At 33.5% G+C, this 17,626-nt stretch overlaps 1 protein-coding gene across 3 annotated transcripts in view; it reads left to right on the top strand.

The window, feature by feature from the left end:
* Positions 1 to 17,626, top strand: part of LOC125063897 (GATA-binding factor C-like) — an 81,372-nt gene that overhangs the window by 24,486 nt on the left and 39,260 nt on the right. For 2 of the 3 annotated variants that reach the window (XM_047670585.1, XM_047670586.1), the window contains 2 exons: positions 5,494 to 6,030; positions 15,615 to 15,766. In XM_047670585.1, the coding sequence (XP_047526541.1) occupies positions 5,494 to 6,030; positions 15,615 to 15,766 (689 nt within the window). The remainder of the gene's footprint in view (positions 1 to 5,493; positions 6,031 to 15,614; positions 15,767 to 17,626) is intronic. The other variant, XM_047670587.1, reaches the window with a different exon arrangement.

Consider the following 17,626-nt stretch of genomic DNA (forward strand, 5'->3'; position numbering starts at 1 on the left):
AGACTTATTTATTTATATTTAAAATTATTTTCGTAGAATTTTTAATTTTTGGTTTAGAATCAATGAAATGTTTTATGTAAATGTAAAATTATTATTTTACATAAATTGTCGGTATTAGTTTGAATTCAGTTAGGTAGTTTTTTATTGAAATTGTTATTGTTTGTAATATAAACGTCAATTATATCTATCAATATATAGTTACATGTTTATGCTTTTTCAATTTATCAGCGGATGTTAATGAAGCTATTAGACGTGTTGAAAGTATAGATAAAAAATTAACGTTAATTTATTTTAAAAGTATAATAATGTCATGCTTGTCGATACATGTTTAACCTCGCTGTATGTAAATTTGATATATTAATCTAAAGATTATGTTAGACTAACATATGTTAAAATAATACATTCCGAACGCTTTTTAAAATTTAAGAAAAACTTATCAGAAGCGTCAAAGGCAAATAAATTTAAAATTATTTATAATAATATCATGTCGAGGTTTAAAACTGCATAATTCTCACGATGTTACTGAATATATTTCAATAAATTATTTGTTTCTATCGCTACAAAGTTTGTTTTTCACGTTTCGCGACTTCGACATTACTTTTTCACGTGTGTCGTGTAACTCATGTGTGTCATCAGGATTTTTTCAACTTCCTACTTAAATTAAATTAGTATTAACTTTTTATACACATTGTTGTTAATAGTCATTAACCAAGCGACCGCTGGCCTGCCTTAGTAGGTACCTAAAATACTTGGCGTCGATACGACGATCAATAAATTAAAATTAATTCGGCGTGCGAACGGCGAGATCCGATACGCGATACTGACGCCTACATTTATCATTCGCTAACACGTCGGACATTTCACTAGAGACGCATGTCGGGGAATTGTAGCGTTTACAACGCACGGCATAAGGGTCACGGGATCGCCGATGACGAAGTACATAATGATCTGGTGCTGGAACAAAGGATAACACTACTAAAGACAATAACTCGAAGGGATAAGTTGGCATGCGTGTTGGCGGTTAAGCCGGCGACACACGCGCCAGCACGCACTCCGCATTCGGATGCGGCCGCGGCCGTGCAAATAAACCGCGGCAGACTGGACGACGCTGCCCGGATGGCCTTGACGCTCGCTGGGAACTTTCTCACGATACACTATTTCTACACTTAATACATTTTATTTAGTCTGTAAGACTAATGACATTAATTTTAATTATTCATAAATAAAGATTACGCTGTTCCTGTGTTTCTCTCGATGCCGAGATCATTTCATCTACTTAATATTAAAATGCCATAAAATAAATGTCAGGATATACGGATAACGTTATATTGTTTTTAATTAAGACGCAACGAATATCATTTTAATGCCATATTTAAAAAAAAAAGATGCGATTCATTGACTATTAAAAAATAGGAACATAGAACTGATATTATGTAGAACGTGGGTACCTACCTATTTTCGTGTGTATTGAGGTGAATAGGGTGCGTTTCCCAGTGCGAAGGAGCATATAAGAAGGGCTGGCTGTCAGACCACGCCTTAAAGTATAATAATAATTGAGAAACCAAGAAACCAATGCGTTTTAAAAGAATATTTTTTTAGATTTAGATTTAGATAAAATTGCCATCTTTAAATTTTCTCGTTTTTTTACTTATTAGACATATTCTATACTATTGACATCAAGTTAGTGAAGATTTTTTCAAGTTGGTTATGCTTTTTGTCAAAAACTTATGTAATACGAATATAAGTACCTAAGTTGTATGAGCGGTCAATGATTTGTGAAACGATATTAAATATTTATTTGGGTCAATATCGATTACGTCGTCGATGTATAATATTAGGTTATAAAAAATAAATACTCTTTGATTTTCGTTATTTGATTTAATTTGAATGCTTTTTAAAATAATTTCCTCATTAAATTATTATTAAATTATATCGTTGAGCCAGAATGCTTCGCTGCATATAATGTAAAATAATTTAATACGCTTAATTGTTGTTTTTTATTAAATATTTTAACCTGCTTAAAAAACCATAATTTTTAACTTACTAATAGCGGAAATGTTATTGAACGTCTATACTATTTTTTTTAATTTATAAATTTGAACGTGTTAAACGAAGTAAAAGTATTATGTTTATAGCAACATTGTTTTATGCACATTAAAAAAAACAGTTGCAAATTAACATTTTCGGTAGTATTAAGGCTGTGATTATTTAAAAGGGGCCTCACAAAAACCGTTACAGAATAAACTTACCGTCAATTTGAACAACACTTTCAGTGCCCTGTGGCGCGACGTGATGATAAGATCTCGGGCTGCATCTGCCGGGGGTACATGGGGGCAGGGGTTGGGGTTCAATTCCGGTGTTTTGTTTGCCGGCTGTGAGAATTTGCTATGATTGGTTTATGATTTAATTTATTATTTACTTTAATTAAATTCACTGGTCACTGTTTTACAAAAAGTGATTACATTAACCACCATGGTCAAACATCATCAAAATACATTAAAATTTTCATATTTTCGTATTTTATTAGATATCGATAACTTCTGAATGTATGTCTAACTTATTTGGTTACGTATTGTATTATGTTATTTGAACCTATATTTAAATATATTAAAATAATTCCATGTACTTAAACGAAAATATATTCAATGGATATGATATTCTTTATTATAAAATGAAAATAATAATTAAATCTGCTGCAAAATCCCCAAACAATCAAGGCTTAGCACACATATCCGACACAATGGCCGAAACTAGCTGATCTAATGAATAAAAAGCGTCGGCAGTCCCCGTACCATGATACGTGCACGAACAATTCCAATTCTATGTTTTGTTCGAGTAACATATTATAGAGTCGCATCGTTTGCCGATTTTGTCATCATGGTATGGGGCAGGTAGGGCATGTGGCGAGATGGTGCGATAACAGGAATTATTCATACGTTATCGGGTTGCCATCGCTGGTGGCATTGTGAACGAGGGGTGGCTGCCGGTGTCGTGGACGCTGTCAAAACGTTGTGTGTGTACTCGGCTTAATGTGACGCTGGCGACTGATTATTGTTTTATTTCGTGTTTGCTGTAATGACGAACAATATACTAAACATTACAAAGATTTAAAGAAACCACTGAATATTATCGTATGTTTACTTATTATTATGTTTTGGTTTTTTATTAAATTTAACATGAAGTCGTTATGTGTAGGTATAATTTAAATATAGGTACATCTTTAATTTGCTTCTTAATCGAAATTATTATTTAAAATATATTTTTCATTAAATCCCTAGTGTAAAAGAAAAGGGTGAATAAATCTATAGCCTTTAAGATGACAACCACGAGAACTAATTAATATTTCGACGAGCAATACTAAATTCACTTTTTTTTCGACTACGGGCGCTTTGATAAGAATCTCTGGTAATCTCTCGCTACGATCAGCACCTGGATCTACTCGATGCGGGCAGATCGTTGCAAACGAGGCACGTAAGACCCAGTTTTATTAAGCAGATAGTTTATAACATCAACAAATCGGTGTTGGGCCTTAAAAAAGGACACGATTTCCATTTAATCGATATTGTTGACTTGATGTTGTAGTTAGTCATCGTTATTTATTTATATTATACACACATATATAATAACATTTTTATATTTATTTCGATGTGTGAGTTTTGGTATAATTTATATTATGTATTATTGATAAGTTTTAACGGGTTAACTAAAGCCTCGATTGTTAGTGTAATTTTAATCATAACAAAATAAAAATTTATTATTATAAAACGATACGATATATTATGGCCTTACAGATTGATGTATTTTGTCATTTTTTTACTCTATTTTCCGTTTTGTTTAGTAAAAAATTAAAGTAATACGATATGCGTTGATTTCTTTTACTTTTTTTTTGTAAGGTCAAGGCGTTATTGTCATGTTTAAATAAATTTAGGAAACTAAATTATAGATAAGAAATGTAGTTAAGATAAGGAATCGAGGCCAATTAAGAATAAATTTATATAATTAATTTGTATCGGCAATAACACAGTTCTACTTAATTTGTACGATTGAGTCAAATTTTATATCTGTCTGTGTTTAGTTAAAACTTTTTCTAGGATTTGAAAATAGAATAGAAAATTGTCGTCATGATTATGCCATATAAAATAAAGTTTTAAATTGTTTAACGAAATTGATTCATTTTTCAATGCGTAATTATAGGTAGCTGTACCAATGCTTTCAAGCAATATTTTTTGTTATAAATAAGTATTACATAAAATAATCGGATACAGAAATAACATACCAACTATGCACTTCGCAACTTTGTAAGAAAAATACAATGTATTATTTATAGATTTATATCGATATGAAATAAATATAGGTTTCGATATGAACCAACTATTAGTTACCCGCAGTGCGCCGCAGGCAGACCATAGAGTACAGTTCTTACCCTGTTTTATTTTATAAGGGTATAGACAAGGGATGGTCCCCCCGTGTAGATCCACCAATCCACGAGTTTCAATCGCACAATTATCATTGCCCTTGCATTGTACATATGTTTGCGTTCAATGTTAAATAATAATTGCTGAATAAATTGAATAGGGTGATGTCGTATACGTGTTTTATTTAAACTTAGATATATTGACGCGTTATTTTGCTTTTTTAAACTTTGCCGTTTAGTTTTATGAATTGGATATTTAATGCAGAATGATATCTTAATCGTTTGTATAATTAATATATTTCTGTTTGAAAACAATAGTAACAGTTCTGTTAAAACATGAGAATAATCTAAAGTACCAACTTTGTTGTGGATGTCTTTTAGAAATCACAACGCATATAATAAGTTCATTATAATTTGCTTTCCTCATTATATAAATAAGTACATATGATACGAAACTAATCACGGCTGTGTACAGACGCTGAGTATTTAATTAATGAAATTTCCAGTTGGCCCACTATTTTAATTGGCCGTTGTTGTGACACGACTTTTGTAATATTTCGGAATGGCCCGCCTTTGTTCTCGCGCGCAACCAACGCGACCACAACGCTATTATAGAGGTTATTTGTTTATCAAATACGCATTAAAGCTTAGAACATTCATGGTCATGTTAATTTTAAAGAATAGAGATGTCGTGTGAAAGAGTTGTTGAGTTCAAATGATATTAATTTCGGTATCACGGGCGGGTCGTAACGCCTCCAAATTGTCCGCCCTAATGATGGTTAGTTCGGACAATGACTCGGCTATCGGTCGATCTTTGTCAGCTGTGCTTATATAGTTTAGGGCAGCTAACTTTTGGAAATACTAATATTTTATAAAGCTATTGATTTCATTAAATATAACAGTTTTTTATAGGGTCGAGTTTAGCAATTGGACACTAACAGACCTTCTATTTTACCATAAGATGATTATTAATTATAGTTAAATATACATTTATTTATTGTTAGGTATTTATTGTCACTAAGTTTGGTATATTCAAAATATATCTGCGATTTTGTAATTTGTTATATTTTTTTGTTCAGGTCGGACGCTAAGCGGCGGCAGCGGGCAGGTGTGCAGGCCACACTTTCACACACCGCTTCATCCCTGGCTAGACTCCAAAGCCCTGGGCAGCGGAGCTTGGGGCGGCGGCTTCCAACAGGATAGCGCGCCCGCCGACAAGCCTCTCTCCCCAGCGCAGCACCCACATCCCCATCCTCTGTTCTCATTCCCTCCCACGCCACCGAAAGACTCCACGCCCGACTCCGTCGCCGCGGCAGCGCTCGGTCAGCAAGATTACCAAGCGGCCGTCGCGCACGCCACGGCGATGAGCGTCGCTTTCATGCAGCAGCAGCAGGAGCTGCCGCTCTGCGGTGACGTCAAGCCTATGATGGGCGCACCGCCCTCCAAGCAACGTGAAGGTGCGCAGCCGGACTCGTGTCCCCAGGAGAGTCAGCCCTCTGGGGAATACAACACGCAATACAATGCCGCCGCCGGCGACTACTACAACTACCAGGGGAAGGGTTATAGCGGGCAGCAGCAGAGTAAACCGCGACCGAACAAGACGCGAACTAGCGCCGGTGAGTCCGCGCGGACCGAACGCACTGCACTGCCCTCGCTAGCACTCACATTCATGTCCTCACGCTTATCCGATCACTTATACGGTATGACGAGATTACTAAAATATTTAAACAACCACCTAACGATGACTACAAATGAACTAATGATATCGCTGATTTTCTTCTTTGGGTGAATTTTCATTTCGATTAAATCTAAATACTGCTTTCCAAATCCGTAGTTGCTAATCAGTGAAATCAAATAATATAATTGGTCTATTCGTTCGGACGGTAACGAGATGGTGGGCGCTAAAGTAGCTATAATTAGAATTTCATTGCTGTGTCGCATCGGGCGCCATGATTAATTCGACGGTATACACTTAAAGTTAATTTCTATTCGATTACTATTTGTGGAAATGATGTGGTCTGATAAGCGTGGTTGCACTGGGGATGGTTACACGGTTTTTTGTACATCACGGTGGTTTCTTGTTGGTGTCACGAGATTAACGCTTGGTTTAACAACTAAATCGGTGGAGGTTACTAACATTATATATACATTAACCTAATATCTAATTACGTTGAACATAAAGTATTAAATTGAGGAAGATTGAACTTATAATTATTTTAATCCGAACATTTAGGTTTGACATACATACATATTACTCCGGTAGGTGAGTTTCGCTGTTTAGTTTGAAAAGTTATGACCTAGCTTGAGACCTTAACTGTCTGTGTAAATAATAAATTCAAAACGCAGTCACGTTAATTAATTCAGATATGAATAATGTACTGACGAAATATACCGTTTTAAATCCAGACGCTTTTTACATTTACATGCAATTTATTGCATTGTTTATATGCAAAATATTACTTTAATTAAAAATATCAAATTTAGTTCAAATTATATTCAAAACAATTTTTATCATAATTAGGTATAATTTGCGATTTTATAAATTTAATATCGTTTTAAGAAATTTATAAAACGTAACCCATATAAGTGTATGTATTTTATATATTATACACTTATATAATCAAGTAGGAATATATCGCTTTTGGTTATAAACGATTTAAAAAATATTTTATAAGCGACATCGTTATATATTTATGTGAATAATTTGTGATAAGCTACAATATACCTTATCGCAAAGATACAACCTTCTCATAAAATTAATTCTACCATCACATAGTAATACTTTGCATTTCTGTGTTCCGGTTTGAAGGGTGAGTATGAGGAATTGTTACATTTCTCACAGTACTAATGCCAATGGTGAACCAGCCTGCCTGCCTTTCAATTATAAAAAAACCCTAATGTTGTACAATGATAAAACTATCGTTGTTAACATGCTGATTATTTTCTGAGAGTCGAGTTCGTCAGTTTCCCATTACCTAATTGTAGAGCTATTGTTTTTACGTGAGTTTTAACGGATAAAGGGATTTCTACTTAACTCAAGTCAATCTTCTGAATTAACTTTTTATGAAATCGTCGACTCATCTTTGTTTGCTTTATATTTAAATAAGTAAGATTAACTCACCGTAACTCGACATTACATATTAATTATCTGCTTTCGTACCTACGTTTTACTGAAACGATATAATTAATTTTTTTTTTATTGAAATTATTATTTAAATTAAAAACAATCAATAATAAATATACGTTACGATTTCTAACATACAATTCACATTTACTAAATTATTCAACAGCTTTTAGAGATGTATTTTGAATTTTATAAACGGATTCTAAATATAGAATATCGTGTTAAATATATGTATGTATAAAAATGGCGAGCTAATTAGCATTATTTAATTTAAATAACATTATAATTATCTTGGAACAATAAACATACTTATGTATGTGTGTATTAGTACATATTAAACACCAAATTCGGAGATGCAATTAAAACTTATATTCGCGTAATATTGTTCCACTAACCTCTGCTCTTAATGCGACCATTGTTACCTCAACAATTGTACCAAGTTTTCGCAATAACCAGCACAATAATATGACGAATATTCATATAACTAAGAATTACTCAACAGTAATTGTATTACGTTCGCTTTATTTTATACATAAATATGTAATTATAACTCTCATAGTTAAGCATTGACAATGGTAGGGAACAAAAAGCGGCCGTTTATTGTCTCTCATTAAAGACTTTAATTTACATTACATTTTAATGCCAACATTCAATTCAGCACAATTATGGTTATTCAATAATTTGTGAAATTTCAACTTTGATTAACATGTTCCGATCTCACGGGCGTGGATCTAATCTCGTTAATGGGTTTCTCATGGATAATTAGATTCGTAGTGAAAAAGACGGCGTTAATTACGATAGAAAAAGTGGAACCGCGTTGTCAATAAGCCGTCTCGCGATTGTAATCATACCGCTCATATCGGTGGCGGAAATCGCAATTCTTATTGAATTACGTGATGATTTATAGATCGCTGGTACATCGGCAATATCATTGGAATAGTAATGGCGTACTTCGTTAGGGACTTGGATGATATTCGCTTCTGTTTGAACCGAAATGTTATTTGGCCGAATGGTGTCGAGCTAGCTTAATATTTCCATCGTTTGATTTTTAGTTATCTATGAAACAATAGTTTATTGTATCGTCTATTTTATTTTTTAGTCTCAGCATACAAATATCATTCATTCGATTAAGGTGAAACTTTGTATAGTATCGTCGGCACAAGACATCGGATAATATTTATTAACAAAAACATTTATAGAGGGAATCAAACGAATACGTCCGATATATATATTTGGATGAGTAATCTCTCTAATTACTCAAAATAATATCCGACATTCTAAATAATCTTGTTTAGATATTAGAAGACAGTTTTATTAGAGTTACATTTATTCATATTAACCTAAATGATTATTACGGTCTTTATAATAATTTCATATAATAAGCCTTATCAACCGGTTCTAGAGCGAACTCGTTCTTGTCAGTATTTGTTAAAAAAAAAAAAAACTTAAAGCGTAATTCTTGAATATTTTAAATTGTAAAGGCGATTGATAAACATTTATGAATTTTTGTAATTTATAACTGTATTCTTACGCTACTGAATAGAGTCTTGATCGAACATTAATTCTACGTGTAACACCTCGTTATATTTATGACTTGTACTTGTTAATACAAGTACAATAAATAATTGTACCGATCCCCGCTGTGATATTGATTTTAAGTGAATGTAACTTCATTTGAACTATTTTTATATTCAATTAACAGTTTTACTTGATATGATTTTAATGACTGCTTTAACTCGATATTCATTCGTAATGTTGAACTTTTGCGGTAGTTCTGAGTAAACGTGTCCGACCTCTAAATCTCGGTTCAAGGAAAATCTTAGTTAAAGTCACACTCGCTATTCAGTAAACGTATTCACAATAAGAATTGAGGATTTATTGGTAGCCTTAACATTATCTATTAGATCGTAACTCAACGGATCCCTCTGCAGCACTTGCGGGTTCGATCAGAGCTCTTAGAATATTTTGTTCTATCTCATCCGCACAAGATACATGTCATCCTATACTGAAGTCTAAAGAGGTTTATATATATATATATATTCTTGCAGAGCAATCTATGAATGAAGATGACGACATACCATACGTGGCATTGTTCGTATGTATTCCAAAAAAGTAAAGAAAATAAGAAAAGAAAAGCACTTTCGGTTAAAAACATGGATTTAGCATAACTTTCCGAAGATATCATCTTTTCTATGAGTATAAATAGACTTAGATATTTATATTTTTAATTCGTTTATCATATTTCAACTTCATTAAGAGGTATGTTTGTGTTAAGGAATTCCGAGTAAACGCGCCCGACCTCTAAAACTAGGTTCAAGGAAAACATTTGCGAAAGCCTCGTTCGATATTCATTCAGGATGTTTATTTGCTAACAAGGCCGATGTGGATGTCAAATATAATCACTTTTATTTATTACATAATTAAAATAGTTAACCACACTTATGATCACTTAACAAATGCTTCCATTTTCAAAGTATTGTTTTATGTAAATTGTATAATAATTAATCGCTGGACGCAATCCGTCCGCTTCGTTAGGCATACATTTCAATCATAGTTTTTTCTTTAAATTAAACAATAGCGCCTAGGTATCCCATATTATATTCCATGTTATAATAGACTAGATACACATCCAGATACATAACATGTTGGTAAAATAAAATAATCAGATCATTAATAAAAATATAAAAATCTGTAATTATCGTACTTTACGTTTAATTTGGACATTTTTTTATAATTAACTATTCGTTGACTTGAGATAGTTCTTTATTATTCGATAAATTCCTTAACCGCAAAACTAAATATTGAGTGGACTCTCAAACTGCGCAAAAATTGATGCCATAGGCCCAAATTTATATATAGCGTCGGATTCTTGGTAATAATCAAAGAATACGAAAGCTGACAGAAATAGCATCACGAATATTGCCTAGGGAAACCATAAACCAAAAAAATAATAATGATGTAAAAAAGTATTATAGTAAACTAACTGATGGTATTTCTGTGTTTTATGTTCTTTGGTGGAAGCAATATTATGATAATGCGGCTGCCCGGATGTAGCCCATTCCATTGTTGCCGATCTGACCTCGCTGTAGTGCAATAAAACAAGCGGATTTTAGAAGAAATTAAAATTTTCAATCTATCACAATTGTTTTGTTAATATCATTTATTGTTGTTAAAATCATTTACAGTTGCTTTTTTAGTTCATCGCAACATCAATCAAACTTTCAATCCATAATATTTACAACATTAAATGAAATCATTTCTTGTTCTATGCAAGTTTATAAAATTTAATCGAAGACTTTAAAGACAAATACAATGATCCAATACCGAGTTTAAACTTCTAAATGGTTTCTTTGTGTACTTTCTAAAACAATACGTTCGGTACGTTCACTTAAATGGCATTTAATTTAAACTACAATTCCAGTGTTTCAACGATAATTCAAATGCATCGTATCTCGAGTCCGTTGCACCTTTAGCTAGTCCTTAACGAAAGGTCTTATGACTCATAATAGACTGTTTTTATCCAAACTATAATACAAAACGACTGTTTCTATGCAACTCACGTAGTGTTGCAGCAACAAAGATGTTTCGCAGAAAGTTGCGCAACCAATTAGCGGAGTCATACATTTCACGAAAAAAGTTATGTTCAACTGCCCAAAAGAATGCATGTAATTATGATCTCTATGTAGTTGATGTAAATATTAGAATTGTATAAAAAAAAACAAGATGGTTTTTCCGTCGTGTGTGATTGTACGCCACGGACCGCCGGCTAAGAGGAATGAAGCCGGGACGGCTCTCTTAGTGTGTTATTATTTTTGTTGAGTGCAATTATTTCATATTAGAATCATACTGTAATAATTTTACAAATCATCTCCGTACTGTTTCGCATAGATAATATTATAGGTGTTAAATTTATTTTTATTTATTTCAAAGGTTAACTCCTAATATAGCTAACATTTTACACTTACCGAAGCAACACTTTATCTTTCGTTGAAATTTATATCAATTTCAAGTGTATAAAATATTTAGACACAGCGTCGTATAAACATAATTTTAATGTTTTAGTACATGCTCATTTTACTAGATTAGAAAAAATACAGTAAATAAAATATCAACGAATATAAATTACCTATATATATTCAATCTCTAAAAATATTCAAATTCGATATTTAAGCTGTGGTTTATAAAACTATTCACAGGGGTTTTTTTCTCTTAAAATAAAATTCTATGTAATTACTTGTTTTGATAGTTCTTAAAGAGTACAAAGAGATTTATAGCTGTTTGGAAACGAGCCACTAATGAATATTTTGTGTTAAATATTCTTGTACTTAACAATATGTGGTAGGTAACAATACAGTGGTCCGTCACGGTCTGTCTGTACAGCGCTACAGTGTGGGATACAATGCAACACTCGAAATTTGCATATGACTTCGGCGGAACTTCAGTGATTAATTCATTATAAAAGTGTACTTGCAGGCCGCTAAATGTGTTTTGTATTTATGTAATTAATGGGTTCGTACACCCTTTATTATTATCTAGATATGATTATAACAACGATTATTTTAGTATCAATATTATTTAGATATTAAATTAATGTATTATTAAATTCTATGTTGTTGTTGAGAAATATAATGTTCGGCTTCTTTAACTAGCAAAATATTCCTCACGGACACGATCAGCCGTCTTAATAAGCTCGCGTCATATCACCGATGTGTATAATTATACAGGGTTCGATGCAACCGCTCGCTGCAGTGGCGTCACACGTAATTATCTGACCGTATGATAATAACCAATGCAAATATGAGCGCCGCAGTATTGGCCTGTGCAGGCGCCGTGAAAAATGACTTTATTCCTCCGCTACGCAAAGGCATGTCATCCTTATTGTGGCTTATATTTAATAAAATAATAAATTAATTTATCTATTGCGCGAAAAACACTAAATAAAAGTACCAAAGATCATCGTTGTGAATACAATTTTCTATTTGCATAGAGACCTACAATTAAGGCGTAATAACAGCCTCTGTGGCGCAACAGAGAATAAGTTTTAAGCAATAATTTAATGGTTTGTATGCAAAATAGCCTCACCGTTACGTGTTGATGGGCCGATGCGCCGAGAGAGCGCGTCACGGTAGACGGGAGCAAATTAGTCCTTCATTTAAATTACATTACCCCGCTTCGTATAAGCGTTATACGTGACTATGTACCAGTTTTTATGGCGAGATTTCATTCAGGAGTAACATTCTGTCTTCTTTTATTGAACGCATCGATAGTTACAGAGAGGTTAGATTTATCCGTTAGTCGCGATGTCAGCAGTCCTAAAGGGTTAATATGATGAGATATTTTCCCAGCGCGAGAGGGGCGTGTGAAAACTTTGTGCGCACTCTTCGAGGCCGGAGTGCGCTCTCTTGGAGGCTCTCGAAAAATAAAAACCGCCCACTCGGCTACGTAAATATGGCAGATGAAAATCTTTTATCGCGGTCACGTAGCATCGCCGCGTCACGACCGCGCGTCACTCCGGGCAATAAAGAGCGCGCCGCATTCTAATTTTGAACAAACACTGGAATTTTTTGCTCAAACTTCTGCAGTCGTTCAGGATAGGTTTATCTCTAGCTGGACAGGCACCGTTACGTGCCCACTAAATGATATCTTTATTTCACGTCAGAATCACGTCCAGTGAGCGAGCGGCGTTAGATCATTCGATAGTCAAAACAAGACCAGAAATGAAATAATATTTCTCACAATTTAAAGGAGTTAACTTTGATGAAAAATCGGATTACAATGACTCAAACTCTAACCTAGCTGTCGACGAATTAAAGAAAAATGTCCATCTTTAATAATACGGGTGAATTTTATATCGGCAGAGCTGGTGGTTGTAAATTTAAACACTAACGCCTAAGGCCAGTCCGACTTTCATAAATGTTTAAATCAATGGAGATGTTACTATTGAATTTGATAGGTCTCCGTGCGAGAGACACTATCATAAAACTTCACGTTGCTTTTAATATCCTGTTATTTTTTCGTAATAATCGTTATTGGTGTTTATTTATTAGAAATCTCGGAACAAATTACAGGCTTTATCGACGTACAAAAAATAAAGGGTTAGCCCAAAAAGTGAGTTGTCGGTTCGATCGCAATAAGTTTTCGATAAGGTCCGGGCGATTTAATTGCCGGTTGTGATCTGGTTTTACATAAAAAAAAGATAAATGGCCATACTGCCTTAAGCTCGAGAAACATTCTGAGCTCGGTCGGGATGTTTTTTCTATTCGATATTCGACCACTTTCACCTTTCTTGTTAGATTCCTGCGCGGGAACTATTATTTATTCAGTGCGCGGCAGCGTCTGCCTGGGGACTTTGATGATCGCATCATACCTACGTACTATCATCGCGTAGATATCTAACGATAAACTACGGCAATACCGTCTCTAGAGCAATAAACGTGTTGCGTTCGAAATAATGATTCGCACTTCCGTTTAAGTTTTACGTGTATTTTTAATAATATCTTTAAAAAAACGCGCAATTCATCTTTGTGTGAAATATTTTTTCTATTTTCAATTTATAATCTGTGAACACGTTTTAAAGATAGGATGCGAACGAAATAAATGGGTTTTTAAATCGATCTCGATAAATAATCGATTTGGTAATCGAGTTTAGAGAAAGATTAGGGGCGGCTTGTTTTCTATATGAATATCCTCCGTAAGTAATGGAACGATGTGAAATTGATTTAGCGTTAAAAAAATTACAACATCCTAAGTTTTTAAAGTTATCTTATATTATAGATCATTCTCATAAATGAATTTTATTGAACAATAACAAAATAACCTCGGAAAAATTGGTACATATGTTAATAAATACCTAAGGAGTAAAAGTATAAAAAAGTTGCGTGAAGACACACTTATTTTCCCGGAGGGCTACTCGTCTGGGGCTGATTAACAAACTATTTGCATGTATTTTAATAAAAATAGAGCATGCTATGACGATAGTACTTGTATCTAATAATATTTTGTTCAACATTCGAGATTAGATTTATTGCTTTTGTAGGAAAAACAATTGATATAAAATACGCCATTAAAATAAGCCTTTTTATAGATCTGCGGATGCGTTTTACGGTTGAAATGCTTGCCTTTGAAATTATAACTTGTGTACGTATAATACAATTACACATAGTGAAAATTAGCATGTAGGTAATACTTTATGGCTCCTTAACGCTCTGTTTGGTAAATCGCTCTCGACTGTTTGTGCAATGTTTTTTTTTTAAGGAACTCGCTTTTTGTTTGTATTATGTATGAATAAAATATATCAAGTATTCCTATAAATATTATGCTAATTTTAATTGTAGCATTTATAAAATATTACAGAGATCTTTTTTGAATTTGTAGTTTATATTTTTCATTTCATTTCGATTCTTATTTCAAATTTCAATCGCATTAGATACATTTATTGTAATGTTGGTAATAAGTACTGCTTGAGACTTTGTGAGCATTTTTAATAATTATAGGGTATTCGCTTTAAGTAATAAGCAACGTTACTTTCACCATGTTTTTCCTTGCGTGTTAAAAAAATCTTGATATTTTTCCACGAGTGAAACTTGACTCGCTTTCCCTTGTTAATTGAATATTTTTATATTTTTCTCAGTAATTGCAATACAGTTTGTAACTACATGAGCCGTAGGTTATGTTAGAGTATTTAAATAGCGTGTGTTATTGCATGTTTAAGTAAATAGTGAAATTTGATTGGTAATGTTTCTGAATGTGTTTTCTCTCGTCTTCCCAGCCTGCCAGGAGACAGGTAAATCATCCATTCAAGAGTTTTAAATCGCTTTCTCATATTATTTTATTAATGGTTTATGTATTGTTTTTGTTATTTATTCACTTTTATTAACAAATTAATTATTTCATTTAAAATATGTATTGTACTTACTAAATTTTCATTAGAGTACACATTAAATAACCCAATTCTATTAGAAATATAGTTTTATCCATTTCAAATATTAGATCTTTTAATTTCTAATTTATTTTCCACTTATTTGCAACCATCGTATACAAGATATAATATGTTAAAGAGAATTGTTGTGTGCACAGAGGGTCGGGAGTGCGTCAACTGCGGGGCGACAAGCACGCCACTCTGGCGACGCGACGGCACCGGGCACTACCTTTGCAACGCGTGCGGACTATACTACAAGATGAACGGACAGAACCGACCCCTCATCAAGCCCAAGCGAAGACTGGTGAGTGTAAGAATCCGACCAATTTTATGAGTTTTTCAAACTTTTTTAAGTTAGGTCGTTGTCTGCTTAACTAATACAAAACAATTCAGTACGGACTACGTACTGAAGTACTGTGTAAAGTACATGAAACGTAAATCTCGATATAATATGGTTTGTACATGCGTGAGATATTTGTGTCAGCTTATAGAAATATTTCAATATTAAAATAATACAAAGATAGGAATTTTCTTAGAGTCATTATTGTAAGAAAATGAATCTAAATTGAGTTATACCAATTAAAAGCTCGAATAAGGCCTTACCAAAAGCCAGAATGGGTGTTGTTTACAGTTAGGGGCAGCAATAAAAAGGCGGGGCATGCATACGAGCACGACAGCGCATAAGCGCTCCCACAAATTGGGCTCTTAAGAAACCTGAGCGTTTCGTCGAAAGATCTCTCCGTCCACGAAACTAGCCTGTCTATGACCGCTATAAATCTTCAAGTTAACGTTTAATCTAAGGTCGGGCACGCATAAAACTGAAACAATGCGACATCGCCGCTCAGACGTCACGTCGGCCCGGCTCGTCCGCGACCGCTAACGATCGGCCCGTGCCCACAATTGTACAATTTACCTTAATACCCTTCCCGCGGACATAAACTAGAGGTACAGCTCAAAATATTTGCCTTTTGTTCGCTAAATTATGTAATGTCCAAACATTATGATATAATCGCACGGACTCGTAACGGACTTTGAGACCATTTGCACGTTGAACTGGAAATATGTCCAGAGGTAATACGTTCATGGCTTTACAACATTTTGTCTTTGTTTTTTAATTTCACTTGACTTTGGATCGTAAACATTTCCGAGCAGCTTATACAGTCATGGCTTTTAAACCCGGATGTAATGATACCGACGTAGTTTTAATATCTAAAGTCAGTGTACTGTACAGTGTTACCGTTAATGCGGCGTTGGAGATTGAATTCTCACTTTTAATTTCGTTGTGAGAAATTACGAAACAATGCTTAAGTCGAACTAAACCAAGGAGGCGAGGGCGTTAATCCTCACATTCAGTATTATGGAAATAATCAGAATTATTTACAATATTTTAAAACACCAAAGCGTTATAAGTAACAAATTAATTTGTATAATAGTTTAAATTTTTAATTCGAAGTAGAATGTAATAAAGGCAATTATGAAACGGAGACCTTGTCTGAGTTAAGCTGAGTAATTGGGAGGCAATAGTTAAAACAATCATTATAAAATAGTCTAATTACTTAAACGCACTTGACACGAATGAGAATTGAAGTGGGAATCTTTTGACAATACAAATTAGGGGTATAGTCGCAAATGTGACATTCATTGTTAGATATATTAAAATAGTCAACAATGAAGTGATGAAATTAACAATTAAAGCCTTGAATATTATGTAAATTTGTTTAAGAATTTTGTTTGTGTAATGTCAAAGTGGAATTATTTTGTTTACCGCCTCAATATTGCTATCTGTGATTTACAATCGTATCAGTTTTGATTTAACATAACAATAATACAGATACACAGAATAAAGATAGACAGAATATTTTTTGAAAATTTATATAAAAGTAATAATAATGACCGTATTTAGGTCAGCGGCAGCCATATGCAATTGAACTCAATGTTACAAATTAAAAATGGCACAAGGTATATTATAAAAGACGTGAATCACAGGAGCCTATATTTGTTATCTTATTCTTGTAGTCCCATGAGACCACAGACGCGATAGGATTAGTCACAGGACCGACGGCTTTTAAACACATATAATATAACAATGGCATCTTCCAAAATCCCTATAAAATTAACCAACCATAATTAATCCTTTATTCATCTCATGCTCGGTGGTAGGGAAAATATC

Source organism: Vanessa atalanta, chromosome 5 (genome assembly GCF_905147765.1).
Source record: "Vanessa atalanta chromosome 5, ilVanAtal1.2, whole genome shotgun sequence".
Taxonomy (NCBI): Eukaryota; Metazoa; Arthropoda; class Insecta; order Lepidoptera; family Nymphalidae; genus Vanessa; species Vanessa atalanta.